The sequence below is a fragment of the Brassica napus genome, chromosome A8 (genome assembly GCF_020379485.1).
Source record: "Brassica napus cultivar Da-Ae chromosome A8, Da-Ae, whole genome shotgun sequence".
Classification (NCBI taxonomy): domain Eukaryota; kingdom Viridiplantae; phylum Streptophyta; class Magnoliopsida; order Brassicales; family Brassicaceae; genus Brassica; species Brassica napus.
This window is the reverse complement of record NC_063441.1, coordinates 17,489,215-17,508,515: the sequence shown is the minus strand read 5'-3', so window position 1 is coordinate 17,508,515 and position 19,301 is coordinate 17,489,215. Positions and strand designations below refer to the sequence as shown.

Genomic DNA, 19,301 nt, shown 5'->3' with positions numbered 1-19,301 from the left:
AAGAGTGCCCATCAATGTGGTATAATTATTATTTAGTAGCTCTTGGTTTAATGTTGTCTCCTATCAGCATTGTACCAGCAATCTAGGTCCAATAAATCAATAGAAAAAGTCAAAAATAGAGCAAATCCAGTAATGTTAGAAAAAAAAGAAAGAAACAGTAATTCGTAAATTATATTTTTTTAGCGATTATTTATTACGATATTATAATTACGAGAAATATTACACAGACGATCCGACAACCGACAATATTATCTGCTTTATAAGAATTTATGCCTAACTGCATCACCTTAGTTGTTTTACGAAGATCACGTCTGATCGAATTTACTTGCAACATGTTGAAAATCTCTATAAATCTTTCTTTTATAGCATGCATAATTATTTAATTAATCGTTTTTCTCCGGAATTGAAACCTCCACTATACGGTTTGTAAATTGTAATGTTGCCTGTTTATAATAAAAACTTGGGCGTAATTATTATTCCTCTCACAACTAAAACACCCAATGTTGAACATCGACCACAGTACGAAAATAGCAAAAATAAATAAATACATTTTGTTTTCTTTTTCTCAAAGAAACAAATGTAATTTTTATTTTTTTGTGTGTGTCGTCCTTGTTCTATCGCTAAGCACTACCCATCCCGCAATTGAAGGTGCTCTTCGTCGCTCACATCCCATCCCATCTCAGATCGAATTCTGTTCAATCGATCCACAGATTCTACGGTTGGGGTAACTCGTTTCCAAAATCGACTCCCCTTCTTCCATTTCTCAGGGCGAAATCTCCCTCAGGGTTTCGAGGATCGGAATCTCTGTGGACGCCGGAGCAATTCGACGTTTTCTTCAGCTGGAAAGATGTTCTGGCGAATGGCCGGATTGTCTACGGCTTCCGCCGTGAGTTTAGCTTGCTGCTGCTAGCTATTCGTATTCTTATGTGCTTTCTGAATCTACAAATTTTGGTTTCGCAGGTTGAAGCAATTCTGGACAAAGATGGTTTCACGTTAGAGGAGCTTCTCGACGAGGATGAAATCATTCAAGAATGCAAATCCCTCAACGGACGTCTCTTGAATTTGTATGCTCTCCTCACCACTTTATCTTTCTGGGAGAGGACAAAGGAAATGCAATTTGTATTCATTAGTGATGGTTTTAGTGTGTTGAATGTATTAATCTGAAGATGATATGTAATTTTTATTTCAGTTTGAGAGAAAGAGTGCAAGTGGAACAGCTGATTAGGTACATAATAGAGGAGCCTCTCGACGATGTGGAGAAGAAGCGAACATTCAAGTAAGTGTTTTGGGCAAATGCTATTCTTGTTTTTTTTTTTTCTGATTGTTTTTTGATGGATAAACAATTTGGTATTTCTTTTAATGTGTAGGTTTCCTTTCGTTGCCTGTGAAATTTTCACATGTGAGATTGAAATGATACTGAAAACACTAGTCGAGGATGAGGAGGTAGACTTAAGACTCTATATTTATAATTTGTAAATGGTGTAAGGATTTAGGGTTTCTTACCTCTTGTGATGTCTTCTTTTTTGCAGTTGATGTTATTGCTCTTTTCGTTTCTGGAAGCTAAAGAAACCCATAACTCATTGCTTGTCGGGTACTTCAGCAAGGTATTTAGCATTTAACGATTTTGTAATTATCAGAAAACTCATAGAGAACTTTCCCACCTGTAGGGCTCTATATATATTTCTTCTTCGTGTTCTCTAATACATCTTCTATTACTAGGTTGTCATTTGTCTGCTGGTCAGGAAGACGATCCCTTTCATGCAGTTCATAAAAGTAAGTTGATTTTGTTTACCGGACTAGGATATGTATTTAAGGATGACTTGAACTTAGTTAGCATTAGCATTTTTGTTCTTATCTTTGTAGAGATTATTGAACCATTAGCTAGCTGCTTTCTTGTACACTTAAGATTATCTGTGTAACTTGAAATTATGCTGTTAAATAGTCAGAGATAACGTAAAGATTTATATTGCTATTTAAGTTAACACTGCTTTAAACACCACTTAACATCTGGAGTTTATAAAGAATTTATTTATAATTAACCTCAAGTTTCTCGTGCTATCAGGATCATCAAGAAATACTGAAGCAGCTTGTTGATTTGATTGGTATTACATCTATAATGGAGGTTGGTTTTCACTCTTATCTGTGTCTTAGGAACTCCTGATTTCGGCTTTATGTTTATTACACATCTACGCGAGAACATACTGAATAGTTGTAAAATTTTCATGTGTTCCTCAAAAAAAAAAAAAAAAGAGGATGAGAACAATGGTAAATACTGCTAATAATGCTCTCATTTTTGTCTGTGATTTTGCTATATAAAAATTGTTTTAACACCAGTGAATTTTTCAGTTATTATTGTCTGTAGACAATGAAGGTTGTAACCAGTAGTTTAGATTTGATTTCTGTAAAATACTAGTTTTCTAGACTAACTTATTACTGGTGCTCAGGTTATAAAACGTCTGCTCGGTACAGATGAACACCTATATTCAAATTACGCAAGTTCAATGCAGTGGGTAGAAGATACAGATGTCTTAGAGATGATTGTGGACAAGTTTGGCTCCTCAGTAAGTTTCATTCAGTTGCTAGATTACTTTTCTTTCAATATGGGATAGTCTTATGGCTTTTCTCCTTTATTTTAGATTTATTCAATCTTCCCAGGCAATGTTATTTACTGATATCTTGGAGACACGTGTTTTATTTTGTAGGAGTCTCCCGAGGTACATGCCAACGCAGCTGAAATTCTTTGTACTGTAGCAAGATACGCACCACCTGGTCTTGCAACGAAACTTTCCAGCCCGAGGTAGACTTTTCTCAGCTTTGGCTATGTTTTCATATAGTCGTTGATGCTTATGAAAATTTATAGTTTATTGGCTTATTGTGTTGATCCCTGTACGATTTGATGCAGCTGCACTGGAAGGTTGTTAAAACATACTTTAGAAGATTCACGGCCTAAGTCTGTTCTAGTTAATTCATTGTCTGTATGCATATCTTTGCTGGATCCTAAGAGATTTACATTGGGGACTTATCATATATATGGTCGTCAACTTACCCAAGGAAGCATGGTAACTAACCCCGAGACAGTGGAGGGAATGCTTGGAAGCCTAGGTGAGGAATGCAGTGTGGTTATTTAATTTTCATATGTAGTTGCGCTTGTGTGTTGTTGTGTGTTGACTCTTAAATGCTACGTATTGGGAAGGATGTCTTGTAAGTTTAAGACCTACAAACAGACTTCTATGCACATATGTTGCTTGTTAGTATGGAAATTGGTAGACCTGTATTTTTTTCCTGATCTGTACAGACTGGGTTGACTATCATTTATGCCATTTTGCTTTCGATACGTCTATGTGTTTTTTCTTTTCTGTTTATTGGTGGTCTGCAATGTTAATTACTCTATTGGCTGCTATGAACTGTGTAATATGCGTCTACTATGCAGGTGATTTACTCATGCTTTTGAATGTATCATCTACTGAGGGCGTTCTATTAACAACGTATGGCAAGTTGCAACCACCTCTTGGAAAACACAGATTAAAGGTTGTTCACATTTGTATGATTTTTTTTTTCCAAAATAAATGGATAATCCACTGTTATGGGTTATAATTTATAATTTTTGAACTACAAATGAAAATTTGACTTCGTTTCCATTTCCTAGATTGTAGAATTTATTTCAGTCTTACTCGCAGTCGGTAGTGAAGCAGCGGAGAAGGAAATAATTCGACTTGGAGTGGTGAAAAGAGTGTTGGACTTGTTCTTCGAGTAAGTGGGAGATTATATTTTCTCCTTTGATGATAAACAGACTGCTCTACTAAATTGTGGTGCAATTATCTCAGGTATCCCTACAACAATTTTGTACATCACCATGTGGAGAATGTGATTCTCTCATGCTTGGAGAGCAAAAACTCTCAACTTCTCGACCATCTTCTCAATGAATGCAACCTTATCGGTAGTATGCTAGAGGCGGAAAAAGACCCCATATTGACTGCAGCTGATTCTGATAAGGTGAAGATGCATAATTGCTAATGTCTTGGGTTGGCATCATTATCAATTGACTTGGTTTACATGTGATGTCTCAGCTTCAGCCGACAGTCCCTGCAGAAGGTAGAAAGCCACTCAGGATTGGAAGCATTGGTCATTTGACTCGTATCTCGAACAAACTTCTTCAACTAGCTAATAGTAATGTCGAAATTCAGTCACATTTGCAGGTAGACCGCAATTATGTCTCATTAACTTTATTAGTTATAGTTGCTTGCCACACATTCATCATGTGCATGTAGATATGAAGCGCAAATGGTTAGTTTGTTGGACTTGAAAATATTCAATACAAGTGATTATAATTGCTATTCCTAGTCTTTTGAGTTTTCCTTATGAGAGTATGATATTTCCGTACATTTGCTGTATAATTCTTGCCGATGGTCAAAAGCAATCTGCTCAGTCCTTTACCGCTGTTTGCTTTCTCTCGAAGATATTTACTTGATAGCGTGTTTGCATGTGAAATGTTGAGAAAGGCTCTAGCATTCTAGGGTGCTGGTCTGTACTATCAAACTCCTCACATCTTGCTCAAGATTCCTTTTTTTTTTACGTTTTCTACCAGGAAAATAGCGAATGGGTGGATTGGCAGACAGATGTTCTGTCCAAGCGTAATACATTGGAAAATGTCTACTCTTGGGCTTGCGGGTATGTATTTTTTTTTCTCTTGGTGGGAGTTTTACTTGACTTGAAGAAACCTTATGAATCAGGCTTCTGTTTTTAAATATGACCAAAAGCAGAGGTTATACTCAAACAGTATTTTGTTATAGAAGTTTGTCACATTTGTGTAATCTGCTTTAGTAGTAATCAAGATATACGATACGTTAAATGTGATTAGACAGTCCCAGTAGATGGCAATAAGGGCTTGTTTTTGGGAAGTTCCTTAGGGGGTGACAAGTGTTAGATGAGGGGCAGTAGTGATGATTATTGTAGTATATTGATAATTCCTTTTACTGATATTGTTCCTAACAGGAGGCCAACTTCACTCCATGATCGTAATAGAGATAGCGATGATGATGATTACCACGATAGAGACTATGATGTTGCAGCCTTAGCAAACAACTTGAGCCAGGCCTTTAGATATGGAGTTTACAACAATGATGACATGGATGAGGTGATGTTTTAGTGTTTCCTTTTCTTAGCTTCTACTATATTATCGTAGATTTAAGGCTTATACTTCATTATAGTTTGGAAGGTTACGTTCAATTGTTGAGACTACATGCAATGAACATTTGATCTTTCATTAACGTTAATTTTCATATATCCACTGCAGACCCAAGGCTCTATGGAACGTGGCGATGATGAGGTATTATTTTTGTCTGATTTGAATTTTCTAAAAATAAGTGAATGTTCGTATAAGCAGTCAATATGAAAGCCTCTTACGAAGTCTATGTTGCAGGATGTCTACTTTGATGACGAATCTGCAGAAGTCGTCATATCTTCTTTGCGCCTTGGAGATGATCAGGAGAGGTAATGTGTTGGACTTTTCTCCTTGGTAGAAATCAATCCGTTGATTCTCATCATATGGTTGATGCGGCGCCTTAACTTACAAAAATGTAACATGGTATCTTTTGTAGCAGTTCTCTCTTCACAAACTCAAACTGGTTTGCTTTCGACGATGAAAAAGTTGCGAATGAGCAGTCAATGGCTTCCCCTTCACCAAGTGCTGATGAGGATGGTGATGTCGTTATAGGTGAAGCGGACGATGACTTCAAGGACAGTGTAGCCTCTTCCTCGCCTGATGATATGGAAACAGAGGATTCAACATCAAAGAATCCTTCTGAAAACCCGAGTGAACCAGAAGCCGAAAAATCACCAGCTTGGGTCGAATGGAGAGAGACTTCGGAGTCCACTGAGCCGTCTTCAAATACAGATGAAGCTAGCATATTGCCCAATGGCCAGGTTCAAAACGAGAAAGAGGATAAGGTTGATGATACCAATAAAGAAGGTGCAAAGGATTCATCACCAGGTGCATGTGGCGATGAAACCATAGAGAAGTTATCAGACGCAGGTGATGTTGCAACCACTGAGAGCTCACCAGACGCAAGTGAGGCTGAAATAACCGAGAAGTTGAAAGATTCGAGTGATGATACATCAAAGCCAGGTGCTGAATCGGATGAGAATGCTCAAAGCTCTGAACCTGCAATCTCGGAGGATACGGACAAGAGCCAGGAAGCAGATGTTGCAGCAAAGGCAGATGACAAAGAAACCGAAGAAGCTGTAAAGGAACCAGAGAAGGTAGTTTAAGCTTTACACAACGTAACTAGTAATACAAATTCATGCTGATACTTTCTTTGGTTTATATAGTTTGCTACGATTTTTATTATTCTTTCTTTTCCTTTCGGACATATTGTCGACCAAATTTTATTACTAGCTTATCATTTTTTAGTTGAAGTTTTTTTATCTCATCTACACTCATCACATAATATGTTGTAAAGCAGTTGCTTTTGAGCCCGCACATTTAAGGTTGTTTCCATAATGCATAAGATGTTATATTTAGTTATGAGTTTGTTTTTGAAGATGCTCTAATCACTCTTTAACTTTTATATATATTCAACTCATTCTTTCATGTGCGACTGATGAAGAAAACAAGATTCTATCTGTTTCATAACAATACTGATGAAAGATAAAAGATGTGGTGCCTATTGCTAGCAGCACTAGTAAACTCTATTGTCTCTGCTGGTTCTATTTCTCTCACTGAGATTTGTCTGTCGTGCATCATGTTTAATCCCCTCTCACTTTAGTGGCTGTTGTCATGTTCGCCCTCCAAATCTTTCAAGTATCCCATGAGCATAAGAAACCCGAAAAGGAAGAATCCACCTGAGAAGCTTTCTCCACCACCTCCGCCCCCACCACCACCACCATCATGTCGAGGTGGGAACCCGCTTCCACCGTCGTCAAGCTTTGGGGATCTCACTTTTCCTAATGTTCAAGCAAAAAGGATTTTTATTAGACTTTAGTTCTGAAGATACACACTAGAACAGAAACGCTATTAGGCAGAGTCAGGAAATAATGTTAAACCACTCTCCCGTCTCAGGCTTATCAACAACAAGAATACAAACCATAGTAGTAAACCATCATATGTGTTCTAAATAACTGCTTGATTCTTAGCTAGATTCATAGAACAGATCATAGTTTCGTAAACCTTACTTGTTTGTTAGAAACATAAAACAAGGTTGCTCCAGATGAAGCATATCAATAGAGTGAGAAAAATTTACCATGTGTGGGAGCTTGTGTGATTGTTGGTGATTCCCGTGTAATAGTCTGTGTTTGCCCTTGACTGCATTTTGCATTCTGCAGAAGAAAGAAAATAAATCAGCATAAGTAAAACAGCTAGCTTTTCAGAGAAACATAGCTAAAAAGATCTTGTCGATGAAAACTAGCAAAGTGGTGTTTTGATAATGAGATGCAAATCATGAAGTTATCTCAAGAATTAAAGACATCTTTTAACTAGCGAGTGAGAGAAGAATAGAAACCTACCAGCGCAGCGTTACATACAAAGAGAGATCTTTTGCTCTTGGAGACGAAATCAAGTCCTTTCCTAGCAGCGGCTCTTGTTCCAACTGCCCTGAGAGAAGGAAAAATAATCTGTTTCTTCTGGAATTGCATAGAAACTCTTGTAGGGTAGTAACGCCCACGAAATTGTCCTACCACAGAACAAGAACAAGAAGAGCTTTTATTAACACTTGAAAACATTCAATAGAATACGAAAATCAAAAGCTTGAGAAATCTGATTAAGCAAGGATCTAATGCTACAAGACTTAGTTAATAAAACAAACGTATATTCTCAAAGTAGATAGAGAGATACCATTAGCTGGTCGATGATTAAAGCGAGGAGGGAGGTACACCAATGGTTGTGCACCAACACACAACGACGACGGATTCATCACCACCATTATCTGCCGATAAAACAATCAAACAACCAAAAAATAAATTAAACCTTTAACCAATTTAAATCCCAACAAAAGGAAGGCAAAATCTGGGAATCCTCCAAGTTTCTAGATCATAGACGATGAAAAGAGAGAGAGAGAGAGGGTGGCAGATCGTACCTGAAGAATTAAAAGCGAACAAGGTTTATGTGAAAACTTCTCGCACAAAATCAATTGGAGCGTTACGTCTAACGCAAGATTTTTTATAAAATAGTCGTCAAGGGAAAAGAAAAACACGATGAGACGGCGACACAAGTCTCCTTGTATGTATGTCGGTTTTTAACAAAATAATATTTTTCTTAATTTTGTTTTTATTCCTTTTTAATTAAAAAACAGAAGATCGGAAAATTAAAAACCCTAATCCTCTTTCGATTGAAAAGCGATTTCGACTCAATCGAGCAGAGGAGACGGCGATCATGCTAGGTGGATTGTACGGAGATCTTCCTCCGCCGTCGGATGATGACAAACCCACCGGAAACTCCTCCTCCTCCGTGTGGTCAAGCAGTACCAAGATGGCTCCGCCTACGCTACGCAAACCACCCGCTTTTGCTCCGACGCAAGCTATCATCAGACCTCAGAGCAAGCCCAAGCCTCTCCCGTCGCAGTACAAGCCTCCTCCTCCTTCTTCTTCTTCCTCCCAATCGATTCTCACTCCGGCGGCATCGCAACCGGCGTTGGTTGGTCTGACTTCATCGGTGATCGAAGAGTACGATCCAGCTCGACCGAACGATTACGAGGACTACAGAAGGGAGAAGAAGAAGAAAGCCATGGAAGCTGAGATGAAGCGAGAGCTCGACAAGAGACGGCACGAGGAGGAGGAGAGAGATAGAGAAAGGCCAGAGAGGGAGAGAGAGAGTTTTGATCAGACTCCGCTGAATATCTCCGGCGAGGAAGCGTGGAAGAGACGCGCCGCCATGAGCGGCGGTGGGAGATCGTCGTCTCCGCCTGGAAACAACGTTGACAACGGGTTTAGCATGGGGACGTCGGAGACTAGCGGGTTGGGAGTTGGGGCGGGCGGGCAGATGACGGCTGCGGAGAGGATGATGGCGAAGATGGGGTGGAAACAAGGACAAGGGCTTGGCAAGTCGGAGCAAGGGATCACGACCCCGTTGATGGCTAAGAAGACTGATCGTAGAGCTGGTGTTATTGTTAATGCTAGTGAGAAGAAGGTCGTCAAGGGTGTGAGTATCAGTGGAGAACCAACCAGGGTCTTGCTTCTTAGAAACATGGTATGCGCTCTTGATTGTGGAGCTTGTTTTTGTATTAGGGGACACGCGTTGCAATGATTTAGAACGGTCTTACTTCTTAGAAACATGGTTGTGCGTTTAGAAAACATAAGTTTGATTCTTGATTATGTCTGCTATGTCCGAATTGAACTTGTTATTGTATTAGGACACAGTTTGCTGCAATTGATTTAGAACGGTCTGCTAGACTTTTAGGTGGGAATGATACGCTCATTTGTTGTGGTCTTAGCTTTAAGATAGTGACTTCAAACTGTTGGTAGCATGTTAGATCAATAGCATTTGCTTGATTTATCGGAGATTGAATGTGATGGCACTTGGGAATGCTGTTGACGAGGATGTCCGTGTGAGAAATGGAATTGATTAATAGCTGTTTTTGTGATACGGTGATTCTCTTAAGCTATGGCGAGATGATAAAAGCTTTTTGCATTTAATGTTGTGGCTCATAGTTTACTTATGTTAATGTTGGCCTAGTGAACTGCTGCATTGTTGTAGAATTAAGATTGCATGTTCTTTTTGAAAGAACGTTTCAGATGCAGAAGTTAGACTATCTTCCCCGCGAATAGTTAACTAGGCATTTGTGACCATACTTTGTCTAGGGGATTTAGCATAATAAGTTGATAGTACAAGCTTGATTTTCCAGATACTAGAGAGTTTTATGTATGAAACTTGGGGAGTTGGCACGTGTTTGAAGGAAATTTTATTGGTTTTCGGATTCTGTAAATATTTTGTCACATCGTTTTCGTATTTGTGAAACGTTTCGTGTGTCTAGTATGTCAGAGAAATTTCGGTATGTGAATGCTTCGATTGTATTGAACGTTGGCATCACTCTTGTCAATCTGATTGTTTTTGTTCACCATAAACAATTACTTGTTGCTGGAGAGTTATTACTAATGTATTTTCGCTCGATTGACACATCTCACCTATATTCAAGGTTGGACCTGGAGAGGTAGACGATGAGCTAGAAGAGGAGGTGGGAACGGAGTGCGGCAAATACGGAACAGTGACTCGTGTGCTGATATTCGAGATCACTGAACCAAACTTCCCTACACACGAAGCAGTGAGAATCTTTGTTCAGTTTTCAAGACCCGAGGAAACAACTAAAGCCCTTGTGGACCTCGATGGGCGATTCTTTGGAGGAAGGACAGTACGTGCAACGTTCTACGATGAAGTGAAATTCAGTAAGAACGAGTTGGCTCCAGTACCGGGTGAAATCCCTTAGTGTATTATTTTATTAAGATGAATGTTTAAAGAGGGTCTAAGGAAAAAATCGTCACACATGAAAAAGTGTAGATGATTTTGATTTAATAAAGATTTCTATAATTATATACAGTAAAAATAAAATTTATTTATAATTAGATTAAAAGTTTATGTAAAAAATATGCAAAAAAATATTCATGTTTAGGGTGCAACTGGATTACAATATTTTGGAATGAAATTATGTGGAATGGTTGATTTTATTAATTCCACATTTTTTTTATCATTTGCTATAAATGAAATGTTCATTCCACCAATTCCAAAAGTAATTAGATAAAATACAAAAGCTGCAACTCGAATACAATTTTTTGGAATTAAAACTTTCTGAATGTTTAATTCATGTGTATTACAAAAAAAATTCACCAATAACAATTAAAAAAGGAAATGTGTATTTTATTTCATTTCATACAATTTCAGAAAAAAATTAACTATCATTTGAAAAATTATTCCAAATCAAAAACGTTTTGGAATAAATAAAATGATGATTTCATTCCATTAAATTTCAAAAATAATAATTTATATCATTCCATATATTGGTTTTAGTTGTTACCAGTTACATCCAAAGAAAATTATTTCTTAACAAATTTATTCATGAATGAATGGAATGAATTCCATTCTATTTTTTGCAGTATTATATTCCTATCTTTTTTTTTTTTGTTCCATCAATTTCATCTTAGTTATATTTTAAATTAATTTGTGGTGAGTAAAAACTAAAAAGAAAGGCAGAAAAGAATGACATACATGATATTGGTTCCTGGGGATTCGATTCCTTGGTTATTGCTTATGGAATTCTGAAATTTGAAACAAGTAAAAGAAAAGGAGAAAGAAAAAGATTGGAATTTGTGTTATTACTTTCGATGTGTGTGAAATGCAAAAGACAAGACAACCCACACACTCAACTCGCAAGCGCTTGGTTCAACCTGGCAGTAGTAATGATATATCTATTTCTATGTAAGCCCGGTTCGTTTGTACATATGGAATATGCATCTAGATGATCCATCTAGATGTTTTATCCAGATGTTCTATCTGGGTGTTGTTCGTTTTTCCATTTCGTCCATGCATCCAAATGAATCATCTGAATGCAACTATGTTCGTTTGCTTGTCATTTTTTAACTTTCATCTGCATCTAGGTGGACTTGTTAATAAAATGACTAAAATATATTTTTTTACGTTTCGGCGGAAAAATAGCATTTTTACGGTTTTGGCCGAAAATATTTTTGCGGTTTTTGAGAAAATATGTGTTTTTTGCGAAAAAGTGCATTTTTATGGTTTTGGCGGAAAAATATGTTTTATGGGTTTGGCGGGAAAATACGTTTTCTGATTTTAGCGGGAAAATACATTTTTCCAGTTTTGGCGGGAAAATGCATTTTTCCGGTTTTGGTGGAAAAATTATGTTTTCTGGTTTTGTCGGGAAACTTCTGTTTTTCAGTTTTGGCGGGAAAATTCCGGTTTTGGCAGAAAAATTGTATTTTTCGGTTTTGGCGAGAAAATGCGTTTTTTTTGTTTTGGCGAGAAAATGCGTTGTTTCCGGTTTTGGCGGGAAAATGCTTTTTGCGGTTTTGGCCGGAAAATGCTTTTGAAGTTTTGGCGGGAATATGCGTTTTTTGGGTTTTGGTCGAAAAGTGTGGTTTTACTGGTTTAGCCGAAAAATGTGTTTTAATGAAAATGTGTGTTTTATGTTTTTTTGCGGAAAAATGCATCTTGCGGTTTTGGCGGGAAAGTGTGTTTTTCCGTTTTGCGAGAAAATACATTTTTTGGTTATAGCGAAAAAATGTATATGCAAAAAAAACGGTTTGAAAATAATATTTTGATTTTAAAAGGTCATTTTTGTCATTTATTATTTTGGACTGAACTAGATGCATCTGCATCCAGATACACCATCAAAACTCACATTTATTTGGGTGAGAATTTGAGATGGGTTCAGCTGGGTGATCCATCTGGATGTAGCATTATAATACACTAAACGAACATCAATTTGCATCTTCACCCACATGGATCACCTAGGTAAGCAAACGAACAGGGCCATAGTGTAAAGAAGATTGTTAATGTTTAGGGGGGGGGATTCTAAGAGACAGGAAGCTTATCCATCCAATCTTCCAGGATTTCTCTGACAAGTACCCAATGATGAGCTTGTCCTTGGACGGCAAAGCAGTCTGCTGCATGTAGTTTTGAAGAAGCTAAGACTAGACATAATGAAGCACTTGCAGTGGCGGACGCACACTAAGACCTACGAAGGTATGTGCCCCCTGCTGATTTTGAATTTTCTTAACTGATTAGTACTAGTTTATGTAATGTTTTTATGATTTACAACTAGACATAATGAAAAAACTTGATGTGTCCCCGTCTAGATATAGAGCTGGTTACGCCTCGGAGTACTTGTGATTTAGTGATCATATGTCTAATTTTCAATTATCCGATTAGTACGATATTGTATATTTTGAGCTTATGCTATTCTGCATGGATTTACTTTTGGATAGGTTTCGTACTAATTAGAGTTGATCATATCTTTATATGTTAGACACTCTTTGTCTAAACTTACAATGTGGACTTTGTGTGATATCTCACATTATCTCCTTCAATTTAAAGACCACACTCCAGAGATATCTCAAAAGAGAGCACAGAGAGCCAATGAGATGCGGTGAGTTATTCAAGTTCCAGCTAGAGACTATCCATCCCTATCGCTATCCGCTCACTTGTAAGAAAATCAGCTTCCAAGTACCTTGTTCTCCAAGTCAGCTTCAGAGTATACCTGAAACAAGCAAAACAAACGAATTTAGACTTAGTTTATCTAAAATTGTCTGCGTTTTCATTGGTAAAGAAACATATATACAGATATATTCCTAATTTATAACTTCATCACAGCCATAGAAATTCAATAAAAAAATCTTGGCCGTTGACAAGGAGAAGAAAAAGTGAAGACTCCTAAGTTTTCCTTTTAGCAGAACGTATGATTTGGAAAGATCTATTGGGTGAAGAGGTTGAAAAAAATAGTTTTGAGAAAAAAAACACACTCAATAAGCATAACTTTAGAGATTATAATAGGGAATTCGGCCAAAAAAACATCGACTTTACACGAATTGCCAAAACAAACATGAACTTTGGGGCTGGCCAAAAAAACACCAAACTTTCATTGACTTTAGAATTAATTAACAATGTTTTCGCTGACTTGCCAATTTAGCACGCCGTCAACAAATTTAACAGAAATATTTGACGTTGTTTATTGTTGACGTTAAGTGAAACGACGTCGTTTTCAAATGAGATGAAACGACGTCGCTTTACACGATTTGAAATTAAAAATATGTAAAACCCTGGATTTGAACCCAGGTTGGTTGGTCAAATGGGAATGTATTATACCACTGGGCTACTGGCACTTTCAATGTACTTACTAACATGTTTACTTTTATTTGGTACATATTAAATATAAAAAATTCTCTAAAAACTTAATAAAATCTTTAAAATTCCAAAAAATTAAAAAATAAAGAAGATTTTTATAAAATTAATTTAGAAATTAAAATTAAAAATAAAATTTTATTTTTATTTTTAAAAAATAAAAACTCTTCCAAAATTTTCTAAAAACTTAAAAAGATCTTTAAAATTCCAAAAAATTGAAAAAATAAAGAAAATTTTATAAAATTAATTTTGAAATTAAAATAGAAAATAAAATTTTATTTTTTCTTTTCAAAAAAATAAAAAATCTTCCAAAATTTTCAATTTTTTTAATACATTTTCTAAAAGTTGAAATTAATTATACTCACATAAAAATTTGATAATTCTAACTTTAATTTTTTGCATTTTATTATAATTTTTAAAAATTTGGATTTTTTTTTAAAAATGAAAATTTTGGAATTTTTTTGATTTTTTAAAGAAAAACAAATATTTAATTTTAATTCAAAATTAATTTTATGAAATTTTTGGAAGATATTTTTATTTTTTTTAAAGAAAAATATTTTTTATTTTTTTTAAAGAAAAATAAAATTTTATTTTCAATTTTAATTTCAAAATTTATGTTATAAAAAATTTCTTTATTTTTTCAATTTTTTGGAATTTAAAGTTTGTTTTAATTTTTTAGAAAATTTTGGAAGAATTTTTATTTTTTAAAAAGAAAAATAAAATTTATTTTCAATTTTAATTTCAAAATTAATTTTATAAAAATCTTCTTTATTTTTTAAATTTTTTTGGAATTTTAAAGATCTTATTAAGTTTTTAGAGAATTTTTTATATTTAATATGTACCAAATAAAAGTAAACATGTTATTAAGTACATTAAAAGTGCCAGTAGCCCAGTGGTAAAATACCTTCCCATTTGACTAAACAACTTGGGTTCGAATCCAGGGGTTTACATATTTTTAATTTTAAATCGTGTAAAACGACGTTGTTTCACTTAACGTCAACAATAAACGACGTCAATTATTTCTGTTAAATTTGTTGACGGCGTGCTAAATTGGCAAGTCAGCGAAAACATTGTTAATTAATTCTAAAGTCAATGAAAGTTTGGTGTTTTTTTGGCCAGCCCCAAAGTTCATGTTTGTTTTGGCAATTCGTGTAAAGTCGAGGTTTCTTTCGGCCGAATTCTCGATTATAATATACTGCTTACTAGTATTAAGACAACAATGGAGTGATGTGCCACCAAACAGTCTTTGGAGGAAATATAAATTCACTTTTTATTACTTCTTGTTTCACTCTCTCATCTACTTTTATTTATGAATAGAAAAACCAATTTGGGAATAATAAATTTGACATTTATTCTTGGCTTTTGCCATCGAACACATTTGTGGTGGGGGTCCACGAAACAATGATAAAGCAATTCAATCCATGCTCGATAATATTATAGCATTCAATTTTGTTATTAAAATTCAGTTTTACATATTTACTGGAAATCATTTTTTAAGAGAACCTTAATATACGGTAATCAACTTTAGTGTAACTAATTTCATTTTGAACCTAATCCCTCAAAAATACTAATTTTTAATATATTCCCAAGTAAGAGAAAAAAAAGAACAAAGAGGGGCAGCAACAGAAGAAGAACAGTTCTCGTCGTCTTGTCTTTTTCACACACATCGAAAGCGATAAACAAAAAATAAATAAATAAAGCTTCCAACTTTTTTTCTTTCTCCTTTTCTAATTGTTTCAAATTTCAGAATTCGATCCTCAAGAAACAAGAGGCAAGAACTGAGGAATCGAATCCCCAGGAACCAATCTACTGTAGGTCTCTGTGTTGTGTGTGTGTTTTTTTTTTGTTTTCTCTCTTTTTCTAATCAAACGCTTGTTCTTGAGAGTTTCATTACATACGTCTCCGTAGGGATCGAGCTTTTGTCCGAATTGCATTGATTCCCATGATTATTTCAGATCTATCAGGTTTATGTTCTACTTGGAAATGATCATGTGATTGACTTGTATTGTATTTTGTCTTAGTAATTAATAATCAGTGCAAATTTAGATTCATATGTCTTTGATTTGAATCTAAGGTTAAGTTGTGTGGCTGGCTACAACCAACAAAAGTTTTCAACTTTGAATTGCTTTTTGTTTTATGTTCAATTCTTAGATTCCTATCACTTCACCATGCTTCTGTTTGAGTCTGTCTTAGCTAATACAAAATATCATCTTGTTGTGTAGGTGTGAACAAAGTAGAAATCTAATCACTGGCTTATCAAACCTCTACTCACTTGTACATAAAAGCAGTTAACTAAAGAAGAAAGAAAATGGAGACTGCGAAAGCTTGGGTGAAGAAGCTAAAATCTAAAGACAAGGTGAAAAAGAAGGAAGCAGCAGCAAAGGAAGTAGTGCCAAAGCCACCTGGAGGTGAAGAAGCGCTTTCAAATGTAACCAAAGAGAAAGCTGCTGCTGCTAAACTTTATATTGAAAACCATTACAAAATGCAAATGCAGAGTCTCCAGGAACGAAAAGAGCGGTAATGGTTTCTCCCCCACGTTTTCTCCTGCTTCACTTTCATTCCATATCCTTAAGGCTCTTTCACATTTCTTGCAGCCGCAAAATGCTAGAAAACAAATTAGCTGATGCTGAAGTCTCTGAGGAAGAGCAAAACAACTTGCTAAAGGATTTGGAGTTGAAGGAAACTGAGTACATGCGCCGTCAGAGGCATAAAATGGGAGCTGATGACTTTGAACCATTGACAATGATTGGGAAGGGTGCTTTTGGAGAGGTTTGCTTCTTCTTCCCCTCAGCCTCAATTTGTCCTTCTTCTTGAAAGTTCTCTCTGATTGAATCCTCATAAACATCAGTTTTATGTTTTACTCTTTATTTACAGGTTAGGATCTGTAGGGAGAAGGGAACTGGCAATGTCTATGCAATGAAGAAGCTTAAGAAATCTGAGATGCTTCGCAGAGGCCAGGTATTTAGATTACCCCAGCCGCTTTCTTTCGGTTGATGTGTTTCTGAGATGTGATTTTTTTCAGGTGGAACATGTAAAAGCCGAGAGAAATTTACTTGCAGAAGTTGACAGTAACTGCATTGTCAAACTCTATTGTTCTTTCCAAGACGACGAGTATCTGTATCTCATAATGGAGTATCTACCTGGTGGGGATATGATGACTTTACTTATGAGAAAAGACACCCTCACTGAAGACGAGGCTAGATTTTACATTGGGGAAACTGTCCTGGCTATTGAGTCAATTCATAAGCACAACTATATCCACAGGTCAGCGAAAAGCAGGAGGAGTTATGATCTTTAGTTATAGCTCTACCATCCCATGTTCGTGGTCCTTTGTTCTAAACATCGTTTTTTCTTTGGTCTCCAGAGACATCAAGCCTGATAACCTGCTACTTGACAGAGAGGGCCACATGAAACTGTCAGATTTTGGATTGTGTAAACCGTTGGACTGTAGTAATCTTCAGGAAAAAGATTTCACAGTTGCAAGAAACGTTAGTGGGGCTCTGCAAAGTGATGGTCGCCCTGTGGCGACAAGACGCACCCAACAGGAGCAACTGCTAAACTGGCAGAGAAATAGAAGGATGCTTGTAAGTTTCACCCTATGTGAAGAAGATCTTTTCTCTCCAGTGATTGTAAAATAGAATTAACTTATTAAGGTTATTTGGTTTCAGGCTTATTCCACAGTTGGAACTCCTGACTATATTGCCCCAGAAGTTCTGCTGAAAAAAGGATATGGAATGGAATGTGATTGGTAGGTGCCAACCAACTATTGGGTATTTATTCTCTTTTGGTGCAGATAATTTAATCTTTGAGATTACTCCTTAATAGGTGGTCCCTTGGCGCCATTATGTATGAAATGCTTGTGGGGTTTCCACCGTTTTATTCAGATGATCCAATGACAACTTGTAGGAAGGTAATTAATTAATCAATTGCTTTTGTTTACATTTAACTTTGTATGTCATTTGGTAATTCTAATCAACTAATGTAGAAGCTTACCTTTTCTCTTTCTACATTGTCTTTCCCCCTTATGCAGATTGTAAACTGGAGAAATTACTTAAAATTCCCAGAAGAGGCTAGACTGTCACCAGAAGCCAAGGATCTTATTTGTAGGCTTTTATGCAATGTTGAACAGAGGCTTGGAACCAAAGGAGCAGATGAAATTAAGGTGTTGTGTGCATTATTATTCCTACTTTTGAGATTCCCTGTATAATATTTTTTTTTGTGAGAAAATCCTAAACAAAAACGCTTTTGAATGGTTTCTTTTAGGGTCACCCTTGGTTCAGAGGAACCGAATGGGGAAAATTGTATCAGATGAAGGCTGCATTTATTCCTCAAGTCAATGATGAGATGGACACCCAAAATTTTGAGAAGTTTGAAGAGGTAAACATGCTGATACCTGATGTGTGTATATTGAAATATATTAGTGCCAAAGATGATAGTTACGGTTCCTGATAAAGAAAATAATGTATTACTATTCTTTAATTCCTTGTGGAACAGGCTGACAAGCAAGTTCCAAAGTCGTCAAAGTCAGGTCCGTGGAGAAAGGTATGACATAGGTTTATGTGAATTATCAAAAGGAATCCTGTGAAGTTATACCTTTTTTTTTTGTTGTCTTGAGCTTTTCTTTACATGAGGTTGGCTTTCTACAGATGCTCTCATCCAAGGACATAAACTTTGTGGGTTATACTTACAAGAACGTTGAAATCGTAAACGATGACCAATTAACAGGGATAGGTATTCAACTTTTAACCTCCTCCTAACCTGTGTTTGAAGAAGAACCAAACATAACTAGATTGTCTTTACTTGTAATGTGTTGTAGCTGAGCTGAAGAAGAAGAAAACTAAGCCCAAGCGGCCTTCAATTAAATCCCTCTTTGGTAAATGCTTTTTCCATTTATCATGTGTTAGAACAAGTGATTCTGTCTTAACTGACATTGTGGAAAAAAAAACATGAACAGAGGAGGATGAATCATCTGAAGGGAAAACAACACAACAAGGAAGCTTCTTGAATCTATTACCGACGCAGATGGAAGATGCAGAGAAAGAAGGTAGTAAGTCCAGCTCATCCGGTGGGTGATTTGACTGACACATTTGCACAGCCACTGAATCAGAGACTCTTCTTATATAACATGTGTGTGTGTGTGTTTGATTTCGTTGAAAGCCTTTTTTTGTTTTTCAACAAAAGTAGAGTGTCCTCCTATGGAAAAGCAAAGGCATATATCCTGAAGGAGTGAAAGATGGATTGTTTCAATACAGGGTTGTTTGATTAATGTCAACAAAGAAAAAATGAGCAGTAAATATTCTTTTCGGAATTGGTTTGTTATTAATTCTCACAATGTGGAGAGATTTTTTTTTGTTTTTGTTTTGGTCATTTGGTTGATCAAAACTTGATTGTATTACTAACTAAACCTCAAGATAACAATATGATAGCCAAGTCTCTCTTCCTCTCTTTTTAGGATTTTGTATTT

General features: G+C 36.1%; 4 protein-coding genes across 8 annotated transcripts; 3 read left to right on the top strand and 1 right to left on the bottom strand.

The window, feature by feature from the left end:
* The first annotated feature begins 579 nt into the window (after window positions 1-579).
* Window positions 580-6,523, top strand: LOC106361571 (serine/threonine-protein phosphatase 6 regulatory subunit 3). Of its 2 annotated transcripts, none has more exons than XM_048737901.1 (19): window positions 580-886; window positions 961-1,064; window positions 1,190-1,276; window positions 1,368-1,443; window positions 1,530-1,604; window positions 1,720-1,773; window positions 2,063-2,122; window positions 2,445-2,561; window positions 2,703-2,797; window positions 2,903-3,102; window positions 3,431-3,528; window positions 3,647-3,750; window positions 3,825-3,993; window positions 4,068-4,196; window positions 4,586-4,668; window positions 4,993-5,134; window positions 5,294-5,326; window positions 5,420-5,490; window positions 5,598-6,523. In XM_048737901.1, exons 1-19 carry the CDS (start codon window positions 848-850, stop codon window positions 6,265-6,267), a joined length of 2,406 nt encoding a protein of 801 aa, XP_048593858.1. In that variant the 5' UTR covers window positions 580-847; the 3' UTR covers window positions 6,268-6,523. The 2 variants fall into 2 exon arrangements, with proteins under 2 accessions (XP_048593858.1, XP_013656797.2); XM_013801343.3 differs by having other exon boundaries at window positions 581-886; window positions 5,601-6,523.
* Window positions 6,524-6,549: 26 nt separating this feature from the next.
* BNAA08G17310D (protein YELLOW LEAF 1, choloroplastic) lies at window positions 6,550-8,218 on the bottom strand. Its single transcript, XM_013801348.3, has 5 exons — window positions 8,070-8,218; window positions 7,829-7,919; window positions 7,501-7,667; window positions 7,239-7,314; window positions 6,550-6,942 (listed from the first exon to the last, which is right to left on the bottom strand). The coding sequence occupies exons 2-5, from the start codon at window positions 7,914-7,916 to the stop codon at window positions 6,761-6,763; spliced, it is 513 nt and encodes a 170-aa protein (XP_013656802.2). The 5' UTR covers window positions 7,917-7,919; window positions 8,070-8,218; the 3' UTR covers window positions 6,550-6,760.
* Window positions 8,219-8,312: 94 nt separating this feature from the next.
* Window positions 8,313-10,545, top strand: LOC106361570 (DNA-damage-repair/toleration protein DRT111, chloroplastic). The gene is made up of 2 exons (XM_013801339.3): window positions 8,313-9,178; window positions 10,125-10,545. Exons 1-2 carry the CDS (start codon window positions 8,366-8,368, stop codon window positions 10,410-10,412), a joined length of 1,101 nt encoding a protein of 366 aa, XP_013656793.2. The 5' UTR covers window positions 8,313-8,365; the 3' UTR covers window positions 10,413-10,545.
* A 4,873-nt stretch (window positions 10,546-15,418) lies between these two features.
* LOC106361569 (serine/threonine-protein kinase tricornered) lies at window positions 15,419-19,282 on the top strand. Of its 4 annotated transcripts, none has more exons than XM_013801335.3 (14): window positions 15,419-15,648; window positions 16,060-16,354; window positions 16,432-16,606; window positions 16,712-16,795; window positions 16,860-17,101; window positions 17,202-17,421; window positions 17,506-17,585; window positions 17,663-17,747; window positions 17,868-17,999; window positions 18,101-18,214; window positions 18,332-18,379; window positions 18,484-18,568; window positions 18,654-18,710; window positions 18,792-19,282. In XM_013801335.3, the coding sequence occupies exons 2-14, from the start codon at window positions 16,146-16,148 to the stop codon at window positions 18,908-18,910; spliced, it is 1,650 nt and encodes a 549-aa protein (XP_013656789.2). In that variant the 5' UTR covers window positions 15,419-15,648; window positions 16,060-16,145; the 3' UTR covers window positions 18,911-19,282. The 4 variants fall into 4 exon arrangements, with proteins under 4 accessions (XP_013656789.2, XP_013656792.2, XP_013656790.2 ...); XM_013801338.3 differs by having other exon boundaries at window positions 15,440-15,648; window positions 16,126-16,354; XM_013801336.3 differs by having other exon boundaries at window positions 15,445-15,652.
* Window positions 19,283-19,301: the final 19 nt, after the last annotated feature.